The sequence below is a fragment of the Ambystoma mexicanum genome, chromosome 1p (assembly GCF_040938575.1).
Source record: "Ambystoma mexicanum isolate Mex_15411 chromosome 1p, UKY_AmexF1_1, whole genome shotgun sequence".
Lineage (NCBI taxonomy): Eukaryota > Metazoa > Chordata > Amphibia > Caudata > Ambystomatidae > Ambystoma > Ambystoma mexicanum.
Window position 1 is genome coordinate 526,374,267 of NC_090921.1, and position 21,882 is coordinate 526,396,148.

A 21,882-nucleotide genomic window follows, 5' to 3' on the forward strand; every position below is an offset into this window, starting at 1 on the left:
CCCCAGACTGGTCGCTTTCTTTAAATGGCTCAAGTCTTTCCTTCAAAGCACCCCAGCGAGGACATGCAGTTCTGATCTGCGGTCTCTCGAGCCAGTGCTTATCGACTGGAATCTTCAGTCTGGGAAAGTCAGCAATGGAATGGGACGGCACCTCTCAATCAGGAAATCCCATAGAAACTCCAGCCAGGTCTTCCCCGGAGCTGTGTAAAATGTCCTCTGCCTTTCTTCCTCCCCAAAATGTACCAAGAAACCTCTGTTACAGCCCTTCAGCTGACATGTCACCAATGAAAATGCACAAGAATCTATCCTCCTCTTTTAACAATGGCTTGGCTTATACGGTTTAGAAACTGTATCTACTCATTTCCTGGCATGCAGATTTTGAATCCAGCTAACATAGTGAACAGAGAAAAAACAAATGAATCCAAGTGCACGTTTAAATGACTTTCAGAGCCTGTTTTTTTTCCACCTCATTTTGCACTGGAGAACACATTATGATGTTAATAAATTAAGATCATGTTAGGACTGTTAATTATATTAGTTCATTAATCCTCTAATGTGTCTCCTGCAACAGAGGCATTTCAGATGAGAGAGAAGAAAAAAATGCGTTTTTCAATGTGATAAAAATTGCTGTGTTTTTGACTGAGTAGCCTGTCTTCATTTACATGTCACATTGGCAACACATGAGTTGCTGTACCACATTATAGCAATACATTAATCCCATGCAATGGTGCTGTGCTCCCAAAACACGCTAAATAATACTACAGGGCTAAGCCCTCTTTTAAAGCCAAACGGGCCCCAGTGATTGGTGCAGGCTAAGCCCACCTTAATGAACCAATCCTGGGTCCCCACCAACAATCTTCAGTAATGCTTCAGGTCAGAATCGGAGCAACACAGGGGAAGGATGACAACATATATCTCCCACCCATCCTCATGTTTGCTCTACATCAAAGTGTCTCCCTAATTAACAGAGCCCTATGTGGTGCTTGGTCACAACATTGGCCTCCTTTTTAAGTAGGGGTTTGCAGGCAGACTTTCCTCTCCTACAATTCACATACTTCCCTGCTCTGAAAGGAATGGTTCCAGACAGGACATTTACTGCTATCTCATACCAAGGAGGGGTGTTTGTACCAAACTGACACATTGCATTACAAAGAGGTGCTGGTCTGTGGTCTCCATTGTCACTTCCTGCACCCAGGCCTTCCCCGAGGCCTACTAATTTATATTCTTCAGTATTCGCCACCAGCAAGGTGTAACTATGGAGATGCAAATCCATGGGGCATTGAAATGCTAATCAGGCTGCTCATGGCCAAGGCTTTTGATGTACCCACAGCTGTTGGTTGTCATCTACACATGACAGGGGAGGGTGGCGCTGGTAAGCTGTGTCCTCCCAGAGTACATGACTATTTTTCTGGTGGGTGTGGAAAATGTGCGTCAATGGCACCACATTTTCCAGAGTTTGATCTCCCATCATTCATTCTTTTAAATAAACAAAAATCAAAAAGCCCAGGCGAGCACACTCTCCCTGTGCAGTTGGTCGAATTCCTCACAGTATGGCATATAGTTTATTTGATTTGTTTGTGTGGAGGGGAGGGGTTCACTAATAGTAATTTGAAAGAAGCCACACTGATCTGCTAAATTGCTCAATAATAGCGCTTTGGTCTAAATTGTTGGACCATATCATCCGCTCAGGTCTCACCACATGCCTCACCATAGTCACGGGTAAGCTGCTTTAAAGAAGGCACAGAAACTCTGCCTCTCTCCCACTCTTTGCTGCTTTCTTTTGTTACGGCCCCTCCTGTTGTCTTGTCATTCTCATGGGCTTCTTTTGTACTGTCTGGGTCACTGCATCTTCTCTGCTGCTGCCGCCCATTCCTCAGATATTTTTTTTTAATGTCTCTGCTGCTTTCATACCAAGCCTCTTCATTTGTGTATTTGGTCCTCCCTTCAACTTCTCAGATAGCTCTTTGAATATAGGTTGCAATTTTGCATGCAAAAAGAGCTGCTAAGCAATGTTGCCCCCTCCCTCCCTCACAACACTTTTGGGGTGTTTCTCCACTTGTGCATGTGGTGCTAACCCCCTCCAGAAACTCCCCTACGCACTGAAGTTTTTGCACATTTCTTGTTCCCTGCAGCCCCTGACTGACTGAAACAAAGTTCTTTTCTCAGTTTTTGCTGCACCAGTAGTCTGCCTTGAATCTTTCTTCCCAAGTTTGAGTTAGCCACTTTGTTCTCTCACTACCATAATATCCTCTGGCTCCTCTACTAATTTCCTATGTTAACCTACTCTACCCACCTTGCTAATCAGAAGATTCTGCTCATTGACTTCTTTAATGCCACCTACGTATCTCCTCTCTGCTACACCCAATTAGTGCCCTGCTCTAAAAATTAGAGATTTTGTTCAAATCTTTGTGTCCGCGCACACACAAGCCCAGAGAGCTAGGGAAATGAGTCTGTTTACCTATCAACCCCCCTGCTTTGCAGACACATGTACCCATTAGGGAGAGAGGACGACCAAGGAAGGTCTGGATGTGAACAATGTGGGGCCAGGTGGAAGTGAGAAGATCACTATCTGCCTCTCTGGTCTGTTGCACACAGATTCCTCTCACCTTGCGTCTTCATTCAGCATTTTCTCTGTGATGTTCACCTATATTCTACTTGGTATGGAACAAAATATAACGAAAGATATTCTTCATAATAACCTGAATGTGTTGCCTGACACTTTCCTAACATGGAAGCATGTCCTCGAAATAAGTTCCTGTCCTGGACATTGCATTTGTGCCAGTTCTTCCTTGCCTTCAGAGTTCTCCTTTCCCACTCCCAAATACAATTGTGACTTTGGGTAAGCAGCAAAGTAGTTGGAAAGAATTGGTGCAGGAACCTGAATCCTTTTTTTCACTGAATTCCAATTTTAGCTGAATGGAGGAAGCTGTCTTCTCATATTCTTGTATATGGATTTCCTCATCGTCTGTAGTTATTACCTGGATGAATTTTGATAACCCTTCTCTTTTCTTTTAGGATCTCAAACCACTGAGGGATGTCACCTTGAGCATTGTTCACTGTCCCCCAGTTACCACTGCAATCATACGACGGCCTGATTCAAAACATCAGCTGGGGTTCTGTGTGGAAGATGGAATTGTGAGTATGTCTTCGAATACCGGCTGTACAGAACAATATCAAGCAGGGGTTGTGAAAAGGATTTTCCTAGACCCTATCGTTCGGCTTCCTTAAGAGGAATCCACACCTTGGTTGGTAGTGGGTTTTGTCCTGTTGACAAGTTTAGAATGTTGATAAATGCTGTGTGCATATACAGCTCGGAGAATGTTCAGAGTGTGTTTGAATGTTGCATAAGTATGTCAGAGCTGAGTTGCGGTCAGTGTGGTTGCCGGTGGGTGTCTCCAATCTGACATGTAACTAGAGTCTTTTAGTGACACTCTAAATCTGAAGAGCAAAGCCAAAGTATATGTTTAACATTCATACTTCTCACTGAAGTACCTGTAGAAAATTAAAATATAATACTGGCAACGAGCTACAGAGCCAAATGTGATTAGGAAGAAAGAATCAACCTGAAAGTCAAGGACCGGACCATGAGAAGAAACCCACTGGCCTACCAGTATCTGCAGGTATGCTGTGCTACAACCACAGTGTAACAGAACCTGTTTATTCAAGAGCTCGGCCCCAAGGCCTGTGATTGATGCTTGAAGATCAGAACACTGTTATCCATGTCTAGGACTGCCTTGCTAAATGCACAGTGAAATGCAAGCCGTGAGAATTGCTTTTGCATGTTGCAATATTAATGTACAGTACACTAAGTTTTTTCCAATAGCCTGGGTTGCGCTTCAACGGCCCTGAGCCGGGTACATCGCACTCTTATTGTGTAAGCAATGCTGTTCACTGTTATGTAGGCTTTTCATGGGACAGAGGCCAATGTTATCGCAAAATACAAAACATAGATAACGGCAAACAAGGCGAACTACAAAATTCAGTCCATTCCGTAGTCTTATTCTTTAGTTTTAAACAGGATTCTGTGGTTCGCTGACTTTTCTTGGAAGGATTCCTAAGGTCGAATGACCTAGTGCTTTTCTTGTGCAAATATTGGCCAAGGCCAGTTGGCTTAATCACTTTTTTTGGAGCCATTTATAGTGGCGGATGACAATTGTGTTCTTGCTAACTGCTTACACAAAAACGTTGCTCAGCTGATGATTTTGTTTAGGAAGATTTTCGGTGCTGAACGAAGTTTGGGGATTGTAGGCATGGAATGAGGGACGGCCTGAAAAGTATATAACCGAGTAAGTTCAGCCCATTTACACAGCTGTTCAGGGCACTGGAGAGGAAGAGCAGCAAGGCTTTTCAGATGGGAGGGTTCCACTCCCTCCTAATGCTTTTACTGGATTTATTTAAGCCCAAAGCTGGATTCTGGCTAATTTGAAGCATCTGTTAGCAGAACTTTATTTCTTTTTGCGCTGCTTTGTGGGGGAAGGGAGGAGATCTTTGCTTTCCCCTTTAAACTCCCTGTCCCACCCACCCCTCGGCACTTCAGCTCACAGCCAAGAGCAAAACCTTATTCTGCATTGGATGTATGCCGGCATCAGTAAGTCCAATGGACATTTAATTCTATTTTAAGCATTTTATCCTATCTTTTGGTGCATTTCTGATGAAAATCTCATGGTGCAGTAAAAGGTGGCTTTTGGGGAATTATTTTCTAATATTTTTCAATTTTTCATTGGATTGGGGATTTTTCCAGGCATCCAATCCTGCCCAGCCCTCATCTCTCTGTCCTCTACAATCAGTCAGTATGAGGTGTTTTGCTTTGCCCTTAATTTGATATCGCATTGAGAAAGCTATTTAGCAGATGCTTCTATGAGATTGCTTAGCCTGATTTGGTCTGGCAGGTGCTAGATTGCCTAGCATGATTTGTGAGGTTACCTATCACAACCTGCCGAGGCAGGTAGCTGGTTTTTAAGGTGACTAGGATTTCTTGGAAAGGGTTGATTCAATCTTAGTCTTGATTAGAGATAGAGGCAATGACCATGATTTCAACCTTTTCATTAATAATGTTGTGCATTTTAATCGTGTAGTGTATAGTGAAGACAATAATGGCAGTGTTTATCAATTACTCATAATTAAATGGTTTATTTTTTACATGAGTGTAAGAAACATTAATTGACTGTTCGTTACAGGTTGACAAGTATTTGAACATGAATTTTAAGTGTGGGGAATCTATTTGAACTACTGTGTGTTTGACGTATTTTATATGGTACATGTCTTTAAACATATGAAGGGTTACTGGATGGTGTGAGCAGTGGACTATTAATAAAAAAGATATGGGACATTGGTGAACCTCTCCTGTGTTGGCATTTGAGAGCATCTGCCTACTTCAGGGGTTGTTGCCTGGTCTCTTTACTGTGGCACAGTGACGGGTGCATGCTTTTCCGTACCGCTACTACTACCACCACAGCCCCTGCAAAGGGGATGGGGGGGTCATAGTCCCCTGGGGGTGGAGGGAAGTCTCTGGAGGTAGGGGGTGATGGAAATCACATCAGTATTCATGGGCAATATCTTATTCTTAGTTGCATGACCCCCACCCTGTAATTCTGTCACTACAATGAATGCTCCTGAATTAAAGGAATAGTGCCATCAAAAATGTTATTGGCTCAAAAGATGGGCCATCATCAAAAATATATATAAAAATATTCATTAAGAAAGTTCCTATGTAAACTTTTGAGCAAATGAGGCTCAAAGTCACAGATCTAAAGCACTAGGGGGCATTCATTTTGTGAATTGGATGAGCCTCCTGTGCTTGTGTTAATTTCTGCCCTTGCGGCACTAATGAAACAAAAGCTAGCCAGCTGTAATGAACAAAAAGCTACCAGCAGGTGGCTTTTGCTTCATTATTTTTCCAGAGAGCAGAGATTTACACAAGCTGCTTTGAATATCCTTCTTTTTTAAAAGCACTGCAAAATAAATGCTGCAGTTTTCTTTCTAACATTGCTTTGCTTGTGCATGTTTTGTAATGCCGGTTCCTGTTTGTGGTTCTGTATTTCATGCACAAGTTATGCTGAAGCTATTTAAAAAGTGACTTCTTGTATAGGTGTATTTTGTTGCAGTGTGTGTGGTGCCCTCCACTTCCAGGTTCCAGAACATCTAGGTTATTAAATGGCTATTGATCTATGAATCTCCTGGGTTATCATGAGAGCATAGCTGCATGTTTCAAGTTGGTTGCATGGAAGATACTGGTTTGTTGAAATGGTTGCTCCATGTTGGAGTGTGACTTGGACTTGTGTGAAGCCGTCCTGAGCTCGGGGAGTAGCAGGCTTGGACAAGTGGAGTTTTAGTGCACCCCACTGCTGTGGGCACCATTGGAGTTTGTCCGTGCGTCAGTTAGTTTCTTTTTCTCCCTCATGTGTGGGCATGGTGAGCTGGCCATGTGTCTTTTCATGGTTGGGTTAGTAGCAGAGATGGTTGTTCCACAGGTGGTTTGAGCTGGAGTCAGAGGATGCACTCATTCCCATTGCCCTCGTATGCATGCTGGGTGTTAGCTATGTGTGGTCGTATGCCAACATTAAACACATTTTGTTTTTTTTAACGTGGTTGGTTTATTACAAACCTATCACGTTTTTCATCTTTCTTGCACTTTGTTAACAGCTGTATACAACTTTACAAATTCATTAGATAAAATCTGTAAATACAATACATTTAAAAATACTGTCTAATCATAACTAAAATTCCCATCAGTCAATCTGTTATTATAAAAGATTTATCATTTTATGTTCTCAATTTAGTTTCATAAATGTCTCTGCTGAAAAACTAGACAATACTAGTATCAAATATGGTGGTGGTCAATGCCTTATGGGAACACATAGGAAGGAGGATCTTTATATTTGGATTATGCACCAATCTGCTGGAATATTTTAGCCTTAGCCCTACCATTTCGAGGCAGTTAGATATGTATTATGCTTTTGGTTTACACAACATAAACCTTACACAAAAAACAGCCCAAATACAAACATGCACTAATTCATGAAGCCCCAAAATAGTAATGTGTTGAATATTTCATCCACAACATCCATGGTTTTCCATCATGTCCTAAAATTCAACGTTCATAATTTGAAATTGCATACAAGTTAATACCAAATACATACCATACATTAAAACATTAGTCACAGATTCGACATACATATTTTGTTCCATAAAACCAGCTATTTGCATCATACATATAATTGCATGATTCATACCCTACAGTAAATGTAGTCTCTCTCTCTCTCTCTATATATATATATATATATATATATATATATATATATATATATATATTAGTGACCAAGCGCTCAGTTAAGCGTGAAACGCGCTGTGTGCGGGTCGTGCTTACGGCTTCCTGCCTCTGTTGTTGCTGCCGCCTTTCCGGCCGTGTTTTTTTACCTGTGTTTTTGTGTATCAACATTACATTTTTTGACTAATATTTCGTTGTGAGCTGTGCTACGTTTATTCATATGGATTCTCCATCTGGCCCGCGTAGAGTGCGGTTCCTTTTCTCCTCTTTTTTTTCTCTGATATATACATTTCCAAGAGGTCAGTTGTTGCATATTCTGCCATACATAGTCAACTGTGGCATTACTCAAGCCTGTCGCATAGCTTTCAAAACATCCTCATTAACTGAACAGTGATGGTGACAGTACATTCTCTATACCTGGTCTCTTCCATAGGAAACAATTGTTTGACACATTTAATCAAACCTTAATCAGGCATAGCCAATACTCCTAGATGGAAAGCGAGCCAGGTATGGGGCACACATACCTAATCTTTTGTCAGGCATGCATTTATATTTAGCAAATTATTCTCTAAAGCTAGGTACACCAGCAGACTTCGGAAAACACACACACACCTCTCTAAATACGTATAATACTAAAATTGCAGCGGATTGATCTATGCAACATTGTATAGCAGGTTGCGCATAGACAATTGGTTGGCATTCCCAGCCGACCTTGGACTTTCGGCTTGGCTAGCGGTAGATAAGGAAACCGAAACCCAGGTGGTTGAATCAGATTAGTCCAGCTCATCATTCTGAGAAGCCAAAGTTTCCCATCTGTAGTTGACCTTGCAGTCTTCTCTGTTCTGGAACATTCAAGGGAGTATGAGTACATCACGATCTTCAATCGCAGCTTAATGAGTAGTCCTTGTTTTCGAATTCTGCAGACAAAATGGCAGCAGATTGGTCTATGCAACATTGTATAGGAGTTTGCCTCATAGACTCACTGATTGGTTGGCATTCCCACACAATCTTGGACTTTTGGCTCGGCTAGCAGCACGTACGGAAACCCAGGTGCTTGAATCACGTCCGATTACTCACCACATTCTTAATTAGTCCATCTTCCATCAGTCTGACCATAAGCCAAAGGTTTAACGTTCAAGGGAGTATGAGCACATCACTTGCTTCAATCAGACCTTAATGAATAGCCCTTGTTTTCGACTTCTGCATCACATGTGAGGAGACTACACATGTGTCCATTTCGACCTCCTATTTACTGCTACTGCTGTTTGATTCAATTATGCTGGGTGTTATTGCTTCTTCTGACCTCTGGGTACTTGCTCACTCCATTGTTAATGAGCCTTATTCACTTTTAAGTGTCCAATGCTTGTCTCTTGCATATGTTTTCATCTTCCTTAATTTAAGAGAAATATATCTCATGCTCATGGCTTATCCGTCTGCCTCCCTTTGTGCTTTGCAGCTATTCCTTGAAATGGCATCATTGATCCCAGGCCAACATAGACTCTGTTTGCCCACAAAGCTGTTTTCCAGCATCTCTTGATTCTGCAGCCCTGGTCTGTTTCTGAGGAAGTTAGAGTGAATCTTTTGATGAGCCAGCGTCCATTTTCCCAGTATGGACATCCTAGCCACGTTATATATTCCTCTATATTAAGCTTCTTGATGTCTCATTTACCTTGCATTTATTGATCACCAAGTTACTTTATCTGTTGCATACAGCATTACTTTATCATTTCATACATGTTTTTCCTGCTGCTTCAGTTTAGTCGTTCAAGTATTTTCATATTGTTTCAGTATGTCCTCGTATATCTACTTCATGATATCACTTTGCCCTCATCAGATGTCACTCAGCGTTACATATCCAATGGTGCGTGCAGACATCCTTCCACTCTGAGTGTGAGGGTACATTCGGTATGGTTGTGTGAGTGCGTAGTCTCACGTACACTCAATGCGGTATAGAGACAACACAGGAGGTCCCACATGCAGCTCTTCCGCTGTTCCAGTATGGTGTTGTCGAGACAGGAGCTTGGGTATATGCATCCAACTGCTCCTCTACATTCCCCCCCTCTGGTCGAGTCCTTGACCACATTCTCTTCTTAAATCTCCTTCATCTTCCCTTCACACTGTCATTTCTTTGGGCTCTATATCTTTATCACCTGCATGCTTTATATGTTCATCCACACTCCAGGTCATGTAGCAGCAATCGCCTGATGGTGGACAGAATATCCAACGGCCTACATATTTTGTATGATCCTTAGGGTAGTAGAACATTTGTTCCTGGAGGTGCAAGGTGCTTTTCTTTATATTCTCAGTGGTAGTTTCCTCATTTTTCATCTGCTCACCAGTTCCAGCATATATATATATCAATCATGATCCTCATCCCAATAACTTTCCTGGCTGTCTTCTGGCATTGTCCCAAGATGATCCTTGTGAGACAAAATCCTAGCAATACCAAAATTAGTACTGCTTAAAGTAATGTGAAGGCATTCGCCAACCAAGTTGGAATCCATGAAAACCAGCCCGCCTCCTCGGTCTTGGCTACTTCATCCACCATTTTTGTGTGCAAGTTTAACAACATTGTTATTGCATCTGTCAAAGTCATGTTCTCTTCATCGTGAGCAGGTGTAAATGTACAGTAACAAGGCCCGATCTTGGCGCATGCCCCTCCTTCTATTGCTGTAATTAAGTCCAGGACATGCCTGTTCTGTAGGGCAATGAGCCTGATTGCCCTCTTCTCTGATCGCGTTAAATCCTATTATTGTCGTATTGATCGTTTGCAGCAGCTCCCACCTAGTTATCTGTAACCATTTACTGCAGTCCGAATTCCTGGCAGGAATATTGCTGTGACTATCACTGCTGTTCTGCTGAACAACTTATGCTCTTCTGGAATGTCATCATATGCTTCTATTGATTTTGCTGAGAAGTAATTCTCGCCTCTGTTTCAATGAAATTATCTCTTCTTCCTCACGTGCATGTTCGTTTTTGGGAAGTCTGTGATCTGCAGGTCACTTTGTGTTACTACTAAGGCTGGTATGCTTATCAGTACCAATGGACAAACTCCTCCTCATTTTGGTGACAACTATATATATATATTTCTGAGGCTTGTGGAATCTGCTTAGATCACATGCTGTGCATAGGCCGACATCTAGTGGAAGCTGCAGAGTATTACAGTTTGTTTTTCGAAGTCGAAAAATGGGCGTCGACACAGGGCGTGCCAGTAATACTATCCCTAGTGTGACGTCCCCTGTACCCATGATCCCTCACGCGTCTAGGATCCCCAGATTGTTTTTTTCCGCCATTCTGGTCGGAAGCACTTCATCGGAGTTCCCTGGCTTTGCCATATTTTCACTCTAAACTAATTCTAATTTGCCCCGTTTGGCCAACCTTTCGTCGATCAACATCTCGACGCCGAACCGGGGAGGAGATCAACGTCGAATACCCGACGGATTGGGCCTTGAGGCTTCCGCCTCGGCTCGGGCCTGGGCCGCTGGCCTCGGCCCTACAAGTAGGGAGAGTGGGGGTGGTACACTTCCACACTCGACACCTTATTACCTACACACACTTGCCCGCTGCCCACAGGCGCGTATGGAGGGTACGCCCTTTCAGTTTTGCCCCAAGTGTAATAAGAAATACCCTTGGGTAGATAAGCACGCTACGTGCAACCTTTGCCTACCCAGAGACCACCCCGAGACGGGTTGCAGGGCCTGTAGCAGGTTTAAGGCAAAAACTCTTAAGGACCGCTCCACCAAGCTTTGGGCCCACCACGCCAAGCTAGCAGCTATGGAGGCGGAGGGTACCTTCAGCGACGGCAGCGACGCCGAACTTTCGGACGGCGAGGGCACCAAGGCGTCGAAGGACAGCCGAACGCACGTCCCCGGCCTCGGAAGGTCGTCCGTCCCGGCGACTATGGGGAAGTCCCCCGGCGACAAAAGCGTTACACATACACACGCTAAACACAAAAAATCCACCCGAGATTCGACGTCGTCGAAACCTCGGAAAGAGGCACAGAAGGAGCGGTCCGAAAGGACGTCCTCTGGGCGGTCCCGGTCGAGGTCGCCGCACGACGTCAGGCAAGCCTCCACACTTGCACAGAGTGCCTCGACCATTAATATCCCGGAAGATCAATCGTCCGGAGACGAACACGACTTCCACCCCCAGACTGCACCCCAGGAAAAGGGTACATTACTTGGGAGTAAAGAGGGGCCAGTTTCGAAGGCTAGTTCGAAAGACAGGGATTCCACCTCCGATCCTCGACGCCAGGCGTCGAAAGATAAGGGAAAGGGGAAACACACTTCCACCCACGGGGAAGGGGGTAAACAGCAAAGGAAACAACCCTTGCAGTCCTCCACTACAAAAGAACTGACCAAGTCTTCTCAGGGCCAATCCATAGAAAGTCCCAGCAAGGTCACCCCAAGCTCAAAACTCTGGTCATGCGAGGACATTGACAGAGTAATGTCAAGGATGTCTTCCTTGGCGAATTTTTTCGAAAGACACCCTGAACAACTCCTAGCTTTAAACCCTCAGGAACATTCTCCCTCAGGGTCAAGGGACCCTATCCCCTCAAATAAAAGACCCCGGGTCGAGACACCATTTAGGCCTTTAGACCCCATCGAGGTCCAACCCTATTCTTACCTCTTCCCTACAGACCAAGGAAACTCTTCCCTTATAGAAGGTCAGGAAATTGACACGCCAGAAGATCCTGCAGGATCAGATTATTACGGCGAAGACGAAGACGAGGATGAGCCAGAAAATAGCCCAGATATTTTCAGAATGGACTCACCAGTCGAAAGGGAAGCCCCAGTGTCTGACTCCCCAATAGATAATCAGCCCCTCCTGAATGAACTGCTCTTTCGGGCAGCTAACCACTTCCACATAGACACACAAGGTGTCCAGGAAGAAAGGGACTTTGCGGAAGAACTAATAGGGGAAAGGAAGCCAGTAGCCCAGACCATTCCCATCCTAAAATCTGTTCAACGCAGAATAGCACCATCCCTTGTCAACCCAAACCTGACAAGACCTGTAAATCCGAGAGTGGAGAAGCTTTTTAAAGCAGCCCAGTCGGACCCCCTATATATTAGAGGTCAACTTAAGCCAGACTCTCTAGTAGTAACCAACACCCGCAAAAGAGCTGGTACACCATTATCTTCCTCTGAGGCTCCCCCCGACAAAGAAAGTAAAAAACTTTATGGTTTTGGCAGGAAAGTAGCTTCCACGGCAGCCTACCAAGCCAGAATCGCGAATTCCACCACACTGTTGGCTAGCTACAACTGTCACCAGTGGGAAAAAGTGGCAGCACTAATAGACTCTGCTCCCGAACCCCTTAAAAGCCAGCTAGCTCGCATTTGTGCGGAAGGAAGGAACGTGTCAGGCTGCACTGTAAAAGCAACTCTGGACGCCGCTGACAATGCGGGTAGACTTATAGCAGAGGGGACTGTCATCAAAAGGCATGCTTGGTTGAGGCAGTCGGGATTCAAAGCAGAAACACAAGCTGCGCTCTTAGACAAACCAGTGGAAAGTGATCTCCTGTTTGGGAAGGCAGTCGAGGACGCTCTAAAAAACGCTAAGGAAGAATTCGACACCCTCAAATCCCTTGGCCAGTTAACTACCAAACCACCTAACCAAAGAGGGAATGGCAATTTTCGTCGCCCCCGCGGCCAAAATTCCAATAGAGGAAATAGCTACTCCCACACCCAGGGTACACAGTGGAACACCAGCTCACAACAGTCTACCCAGGCGTATGGTAGGGGTAGTAAAAGAGGACGTGGTAGAGGCAGAGGCAGCCCCAGTAAAGGAGGAGGCACGCCTCCACCAAAGCAGTGACGCTCAGTTCAGGGTCCCTTCCCATGCAACCCCAGTAGGGGGACGAATATCAAGTTTCACCCAGGCATGGGAAGGGATAACATCCGACAGATGGGTGCTGTCAACAGTATCCAATGGGTACTGCATAGAACTACTGCAACGTCCCCTAAACCATCCTCCAAGACAAAAAGTCCACTCTTTACAACATCAGAAGATCCTCCTCGAGGAGATCGCCATTCTGCTACAAAAGGACGCGATAGAACTCGTCCCGGGACACCAGGTAAACAAGGGTATCTATTCAACTTACTTCCTTGTACCAAAGAAAGATTTAACAATGCGCCCAGTTTTAGACTTACGGCCTGCCAACAAGTATGTCAAGCCACAAAAATTCCGTATGACCACACTACAAGAGGTAATCCCACTCCTAAAAAAGGGGGATTACATGGCAACCTTGGATATGAAAGATGCCTATTTTCATATTTCCATGCTCCCGGCGCACAGAAAATACTTGCGCTTCAAGGTGGACAGTCGCCACTACCAATTCAAGGTACTGCCCTTCGGGATAGCTTCTGCACCAAGGGTATTCACCAAGGTACTGGCGGTGGCAGCTGCACACCTACGCAGGGAGGCAATCCCAGTGTACCCTTATCTGGACGACTGGCTCATAACGGGGGAAACCCCAGGAATCTGCAGGTCAAACATTCAGAGGACCATCGACCTCCTCCACGAATTAGGCTTCTCCATCAACGAGAAAAAGTCAAGTCTGGTGCCAAGCACCTCAAAACAGTTTCTAGGAGCTATCCTAGATACTCAGAAAGGATTGACCTTCCCTTCGGAAGAAAGAATTCGGAACATACTTCTGCAAATTCCGCATTATCAGTCAGGTCAACAGATAACAGTACGCAAAGCTATGCGGTTACTCGGCATGATGGCGTCATGCATTTACCTGGTCCCCCACGCGCGTCTGCGCATGCGTCCCATGCAGGAATGGTTGGCGAAACAGTGGTCTCAGGCAAGTGGTCAGTGGGACGATCTAGTGGTCGTTTCGCCAACACTTGTACAGAACCTACACTGGTGGACAAGAGAGAATCTCGCAAAGGGGAAACCCTTTTACGATCCCGAAGTACAGGCAGTGGTAACTACAGATGCATGCCTGACGGGGTGGGGAGCTCACCATCTCCACCACACAGCTCAGGGTCTCTGGTCTCACTCAGTAGCCAAGAACCACATCAATCTGCTAGAGCTTCTGGCAGTATTCCGAGCGCTGCAGGCGTTCGAGCCCCATCTACTAAACTTGTCGGTGCAGATCAGGACGGACAGCACGACAGCCATGTTCTATCTGAACAAGCAAGGAGGGACTCGTTCGCCAAATCTGTCCAAGCTTGCCCAGAAAATATGGAGATGGGCACTCAGACGGAACATCTTCCTGTCATCGCAACATGTTCCAGGGGAGCTCAATTCCCTAGCGGATGCTCTAAGCAGAGACTCCCTCCCAGAAGAACACGAATGGGTCCTTCACAGAGACGTAGTAGAAGATCTCTTCTCTCAGTGGGGTTTCCCCACTATAGACCTATTCGCCACAAGCGAAAACAAACAATGCCCAGGATTTGCATCCAGGTTCCCACAACCGGACTCCCAGGGGAATGCCCTGTGGATGAACTGGTCAGGGATGTTTGCGTACGCTTTCCCACCAACTCCTCTCATCAGGAAGGTGGTGTACAAGATGAACAAGGAATCGATGACGCTCATCCTAGTTGCTCCCATGTGGGCGAGACAACCATGGTTTCCACACCTACGCAGGATGGCGGTATGCGAGCCCATCAGACTCCCAGCCTGGTACAACCTTCTGTCCCAGCAACAAGGTCAAACAGTGCATCAGGAACCCAACTCTATGAACCTAGCAGCATGGCTCCTGAAGTCATAGAGTTTGGACATCTCAAATTACCACAGAGGTGTATGGACATTCTAAAAGAGTCTAGGAAACCAAATACAAGGCACTGTTACTTTGACAAGTGGAAAAGATTCGTTATCTGGTGCCAGTGTAAACAAATCAACCCGGTTGATTGCACTCCTTCCAACGTTGTAACATACATGCTCCACCTGCTGGATGCAGGGTTGGTTTTTAACTCTCTGAAAGTACACTTGGCAGCCCTCTCAGCCTACACCACATCCCATAACAAGGTTTCGTGGTGGAAAGTACCAGTGGTTAAAGCCTTCATGGAAGGAGTAAAGAGACTTCACCCTCCTATCTCGAACCCACCGCCAGGATGGGATCTCAATGTGGTGCTATCTAAGCTCATGGGGCCCCCCTTCGAACCCATGCATAAAAGTAGTCTCAAACACCTGACTTATAAAACGGCCTTCTTAGTAGCCATTACCTCCATAAGAAGGGTCAGTGAAATTCAGGCTCTGTCAGTGCAAGATCCTTTCTTTACGATCCACAAGGACAAACTGGTTTTACGCACACACCCTAGATTCTCACCAAAATTCATATCCAAGTTCCATGTAAACCAGTCCATCGAGCTTCCGGCTTTCTTCCAAAACCCACAAAGCTCAGCTGAGGTGAAACTACACACCCTAGATGTGCGTAGGGCGGTCTTATAATATGTAAATAAAACCAGACCGCTAAGGAAAACAGATCAACTGTTTGTCTCCGTAGCTACAGGCAGAGAGGGGGATTGCGTCTCTAAGGGCGCTATCTCAAAGTGGATTATCAACTGTATACAGCTGTGTTACTCTCTTTCTGAAAAAACTCTGCCTTTTACGCCAAGGGCCCACTCTACCAGAGGCATTGGGGCCACTCTGGCTTTCATTGCAAATGTTCCCCTTGACACCATTTGCAAAGCAGCTACTTGGAGCTCTATTCACACTTTTACTCAGCATTACTGCATTGACACTCATTCCAAGGCAGATACACAAGTGGGACAAGCGGTTCTAAGACACCTGCTTGCTCATGACCCTTCTCACATCCCACCTCCTTCTTCTGGTACTGCTCGCTAATCTATGCACAGCATGTGATCTAAGCAGATTCCACAAGCCTCAGAAGGAAACATTACTCACCGTAATCGTATTTCTGATGCTTGTATCTGCTTAGATTCACATGCGACCCACCCTTCCTCCCCTCCGAGAGAAGGCGCATGGTTGCTTGTAGTCTTACCTTTCTGTCTATCTGCTTGGACTATCTGTACTCACGCTACTCCTCATGCTACCTCATGTCAGGAAAAACACAATCTGGGGATCCTAGACGCGTGAGGGATCATGGGTACAGGGGACGTCACACTAGGGATAGTATTACTGGCACGCCCTGTGTCGACGCCCATTTTTCGACTTCGAAAAACAAACTGTAATACTCCGCAGCTTCCACTAGATGTCGGCCTATGCACAGCATGTGAATCTAAGCAGATACAAGCATCAGAAATACGATTACGGTGAGTAATGTATCCCATATATATATATATATATATATATATATATATATATATATATATATATATATATATATATATATATATATTTCTGAGGCTTGTGGAATCTGCTTAGATCACATGCTGTGCATAGGCCGACATCTAGTGGAAGCTGCAGAGTATTACAGTTTGTTTTTCGAAACTCGAAAATGGGCGTCGACACAGGGCGTGCCAGTAATACTATCCCTAGTGTGACGTCCACTGTACCCAAGATCCCTCACGCGTCTAGGATCCTCAGATTGTTTTTTTCCGCCATACTGGTCGGAAGCATTTTGCGGAGTCCCCTGGCCTTAGCCATACTTTTGCTAGAATTTAAAATAATAATCTATTGACATCCTTTCCCACCCCAACGTCTAACTTCGACACTCGATGCCGGCTGGAGAAGAAATCGACCGTCGGCTGCTGCACGACGGATTTGGGCCTCGGAAGGCCGCTGGCCTCGGCCCTGCAAGTAGGGAGAGTGGGGGGTGGTTCATACTCTACACTCTTGGTATGTAGGTACACCTTATACATTTCCTACACTAAACAGCCCGCTGCCTCAAGGTGCGTATGGAGAGTACCCCTTTTCAATTCTGCCCCAAGTGCAATCGCAAATACCCTTGGGTCGACACCCCAAAGCGAACTGCAGAGCGTGTAGTAGGTTTAAACCTAAGACACTTAAGGACCGTTCGACGAAGCGTTGGACCCACCACGCCAGGCTGGCGGCCATGGCAGCGGAGGGCGCCTTCAGCGATGGCAGCGACGCCGGTACTTTCGGACGGCGAGGTCATTACGGCATCGAAAGACAGCCGAGCGCAGGCCCCCGACCTCAGAAGGTCGTCCGGCAGGGCGGCTATGGGGAAGGCCCCCGGCGACACAAGCGCTTCACATACTACACACACTAAACACACTAAGTCCAACCGAGACTCGACGTCGAGTTCTCGGAAAGAGGCACAGACAGAACGGTCCGATTCGGTGTCGTCTGGGCGCTCTCGATCAAGATCGCCGCATGACTCCAGGCATTCATCCACTCTTGCCAAGAGTGCCTCGCTCCCTAGGCTAACAGAAGTTCGATCGTCGGAAGACGAAGACGACTTCCACCCCCAGGCCGCGCTCCAGGAGTCGGAGCCCGCAATTAAACCCACCGAGGCCCCAAGCTCGAAGGACAGGGACACCTCTTCCGATCCTCGACGCCTGGCGTCGGAAAACTCCGGAGCCACTAAGGGACAGGGAAAACATTTTTCTACGCACGGAGAGGGGGGAAAACAGCAGAAGAAACTACCTGTACATTCTTCCACACCTGTGAAACACACCACCCCCCATAAGCAGACAGACAAGCACAGGTCTGCTGATAGGTCCACAACCAGCAAAGCTACTCAAGATAAATCCCATAGACTTGCTCAGAGAGTCATTCCCAGTTCCAAAAAATGGTCCAGTGAAGACATAGATAGGTCCTTGTCAAGAATGTCCTCTTTGGTTGTTTTTTATGATAAAAATCCAGAACATTTCCTCTAGTATGATCCACAAGGGCCCACACCCTCAGGCTCTACTGATCCTATCCCCCCCGAGTAAGAAGGCCCGGTTTGAAACTCCAATGAGGTCCGAACCCTTCGAGGTACAACCTTACGCAAGACCATACTCACGGTATCAAGGAGAGGCTTCCTTTTGTGAAGACCTAGAATTTGGGTTGATAGAAGAGCAAACCGGGACGGGCTACTATGGGGATGATGAGGGCCAGGAGGAAGAAGAGGATGACCCGGAAACATACAGAGTAGATTCCCGGTAGAGAACGAAGCCCCGGTTACCGAATCCCCGGTCGATAACCAACCCCTCCTAAATGAGGTTCTCGCTCGCGCAGCAGAGCATTTCCACATTGACACTCACGGTGTACAGGAGGAAAGGGACTTCGCAGAAGAGTTAGTGGGAGAAAGGAGGTCTGTTGCCCAGACCATCCCTATCCTTAAATCCATTCAGCGGAGAATAGATTCGTCCCTGGTGAACCCAAACCTCACCAGAGCAGTCAATCCCAGGGTTGAAAAACTTTTCAGGGCAGCACAGTCTGACCCTCTCTATATAAGAGGACATCTGAAGCCAGACTCCCGAGTTGTCACCAACACTCGTAAGAGGGCTGGGACACCCTTGTCTTCGTCAGAAGCTCCTCCCGACAAGGAGAGCAAAAAACTATACGGTTTCGGCAGGAAGGTAGCCTCAACGTCCGCCTATCAAGCAAGGATTGCTAACTCCACCACCGTGTTGGCCAGCTACAACTGCCATCAGTGGGAAGAAGTCGCGGCTCTCATAGCCTCTGCTCCTGAACCGTTAAAAAGCCAATTAGCTCGGATTTCCGCAGAGGGTAGAGCCGTGTCTGGTTGCATTTTGAAAGCAACCTTCGACGCCGCGGACAACGCAGGCAGATTGATAGCAGAAGGTACTGTTATCAAGAGACATGCGTGGTTACGGCAGTCTGGTTTTAAGGCAGAAACTCAGGCATCATTGTTAGACAAACTGGTGGAAGCCGATCTGTTGTTTGGTAATGCGGTTGAAGACACACTAAAAAATGCCAAGGACGAATACGAGACACTCAAATCCCTTTGCCAGTTAACCAATAAACCCCCTAACCAGAGAGGGAATAGTAATTTTCGTCGCCCACGTGGCCAAAATTCCCAGAGAGGATCTAACTATTCCCAGGGGCAGGGTACACCATGGAACAACAACCAACAGGCTACCCAGGGTTACGGCAGAGGTAATAGGAGAGGTCGTGGTAAAGGCAGAGGCAGCCCCAGCAAGGGAGGCGGCACGCCTCCACCAAAGCAGTGACGCTCAGTTCAGGGTCCCTTCTCACGCAACCCCAGTAGGGGGACGCATTTCAAACTTCACCCAGGCTTGGGAAGGGATCACATCAGACAGATGGGTGCTGTCAACAGTATCCACGGGATATTGTATAGAGCTACTGCAGCGTCCCCGGAACCATCCTCCACGACAAAGAGTACACTCCTTAGAACATCAGAAGATTCTCCTCGAGGAGATCGCCATTCTTCTACAAAAGGACTCGATAGAACTCGTCCCGGGACACCAGGTAAACAAGGGTATTTATTCAACTTACTTCCTTGTGCCAAAGAAAGACTTGACAATGCGCCCAGTATAGGACTTGCGGCCTGCCAACAAGTATGTCAAGCCCCAAAAAGTTCGTATGACCACGCTACAAGAGGTAATCCCCCTCCTAAAAAAGGGGATTACATGGCAACCTTGGATATGAAAGATGCTTATTTTCATATTTCCATGTTCCCAGCGCACAGAAAGTACTTGCGCTTCAAGGTGGACAGTCGCCACTACCAATTCAAGGTACTGCCCTTTGGGATAGCTTCAGCATCAAGGGTATTCACCAAGGTACTGGCGGTGGCGGCTGCACACCTACGCAGGGAGGCAATCCCAGTGTACCCTTATCTGGACGACTGGCTCATAACGGGGGAAACCCCAGGAATTTGCAGGACAAACATTCAAAGGACTATCGACCTCCTCCACGAGTTAGGCTTCTCAATCAACGAGAAGAAGTCAAGCCTGGTGCCAAGCACCTCAAAACAATTCCTAGGAGCAATCCAGGATACCCAGGAGGGATTGACCTTTCCTTCAGAAGAAAGAATTCGGAATATACTACTGCAAATTCCGCATTATCAGTCCGGTCAACAAATAACGGTACGCAAAGCAATGCGTTTACTGGGCATGATGGCATCATGCATTTACCTGGTCCCCCACGCGCGCCTGCGCATGCGTCCCATGCAGGAATGGTTGGCAAAACAGTGGTCTCAGGCAAGTGGTCAGTGGGACGATCTAGTGGTCGTTTCGCCAACACTGGTACAAAGCCTTCAATGGTGGACAAGAGAAAATCTCGCACAGGGGAAACCCTTTTACGATCCCGAAGTACAGGCAGTAGTCACTACAGATGCATGTCTGACGGGGTGGGGAGCTCACCATCTCCACCACACAGCTCAGGGTCTCTGGTCTCACTCAGTGGCCAAGAACCACATCAACCTGCTAGAGCTTCTGGCAGTATTCAGAGCGCTTCAGGCGTTCGAGCCCCACCTACTAAACCTAAATCCGGACGGACAGCACTACAGCCATGTTCTACCTGAACAAGCAAGGAGGGATTAGCTCGCCAAATCTGTCCAAGCTTGCCCAGAAAATCTGGATATGGGCACTCAGACGGAACATCTTCCTGTCATCACAACGTGTTCCAGGGGAGCTCAATTCCCTAGCGGATGCTCTGAGCAGAGACTCCCTCCCAGAGGAACACAAATGGGTTCTTCACAGAGAAGTCGGAGAAGATCTCTTCTCTCAGTGGGGTTTCCCCACTATAGACTTATTCGCCACAAGCGAAAACAGACAATGCCCAGGATTTGCATCCAGGTTCCCCCAACCAGACTCCCAGGGGAACGCCCTGTGGATGAACTGGTCAGGGATGTTTGCGTACGCTTTTCCACCAACTCCTCTCATCAGGAAAGTGGTGAACAAGATGAACAGGGAGTCGATGACGCTCGTCCTAGTTGCTCCCATGTGGGCAAGACAACCGTGGTTCCCACACCTACGCAGGATGGCGGTGTGCGAGCCCATCAAACTTCCAGCCTGGTACAACCTACTGTCCCAGCACCAAGGTCAAACAGTGCACCAGCAACCCAACTCAATGAACCTGGCAGCATGGCTCCTGAGGTCATAGAGTTTGGACACCTCAATTTACCACAGAGGTGTATGGACATCCTAAAGGAATCTAGGAAACCAAACACAAGGCACTGTTACTTTGACAAGTGGAAAAGGTTCGTTATCTGGTGCCAGAGTAGACAATTCCACTCCTTCCACTATTGTTACATACATGCTCCACCTGCTAGATGCAGGATTGGTTTTTAACTCACTAAAAGTACACCTGGCAGCCCTCTCGGCTTACACCACTTCCCATAGCAAGGTTTTGTGGTGGAAAGTACCAGTAGTTAAAGCCTTCATGGAAGGAGTAAAGAGACTTCACCCTCCCATTTCAAACCCACCACCAGGGTGGGACCTTAATGTGGTGCTAGCCAAGCTCATGGGCCCCCCTTTCGAACCCATGCATAAAAGCAGTCTCAAACACCTGACTTATAAAACGGCCTTCTTAGTAGCTATTACTTCTATAAGAAGGGTCAGTGAAATTCAGGCTCTGTCAGTGCAGGATCCCTTCTTTACTATCCATAAAGGCAAACTGGTTTTACGCACACACCCTAGGTTCTCGCCTAAATTTATATCAAAATTCCATGTAAACCAGTCCATCGAGCTTCCGGCTTTCTTCCGGAACCCGCAAAGCTCGGCTGAGGTGAAACTACACACCCTAGATGTGCGTAGGGCGGTCCTCTACTA

General features: G+C 46.5%; 1 protein-coding gene across 1 annotated transcript in view; it reads left to right on the top strand.

Moving 5' to 3' along the window:
• APBA3 (amyloid beta precursor protein binding family A member 3) overlaps positions 1-21,882 on the top strand; it is a 369,129-nt gene that overhangs the window by 292,779 nt on the left and 54,468 nt on the right. Inside the window, exon 9 of the mRNA XM_069649423.1 lies at positions 3,016-3,135. Within this exon, the coding sequence (XP_069505524.1) occupies positions 3,016-3,135 (120 nt within the window). The remainder of the gene's footprint in view (positions 1-3,015; positions 3,136-21,882) is intronic.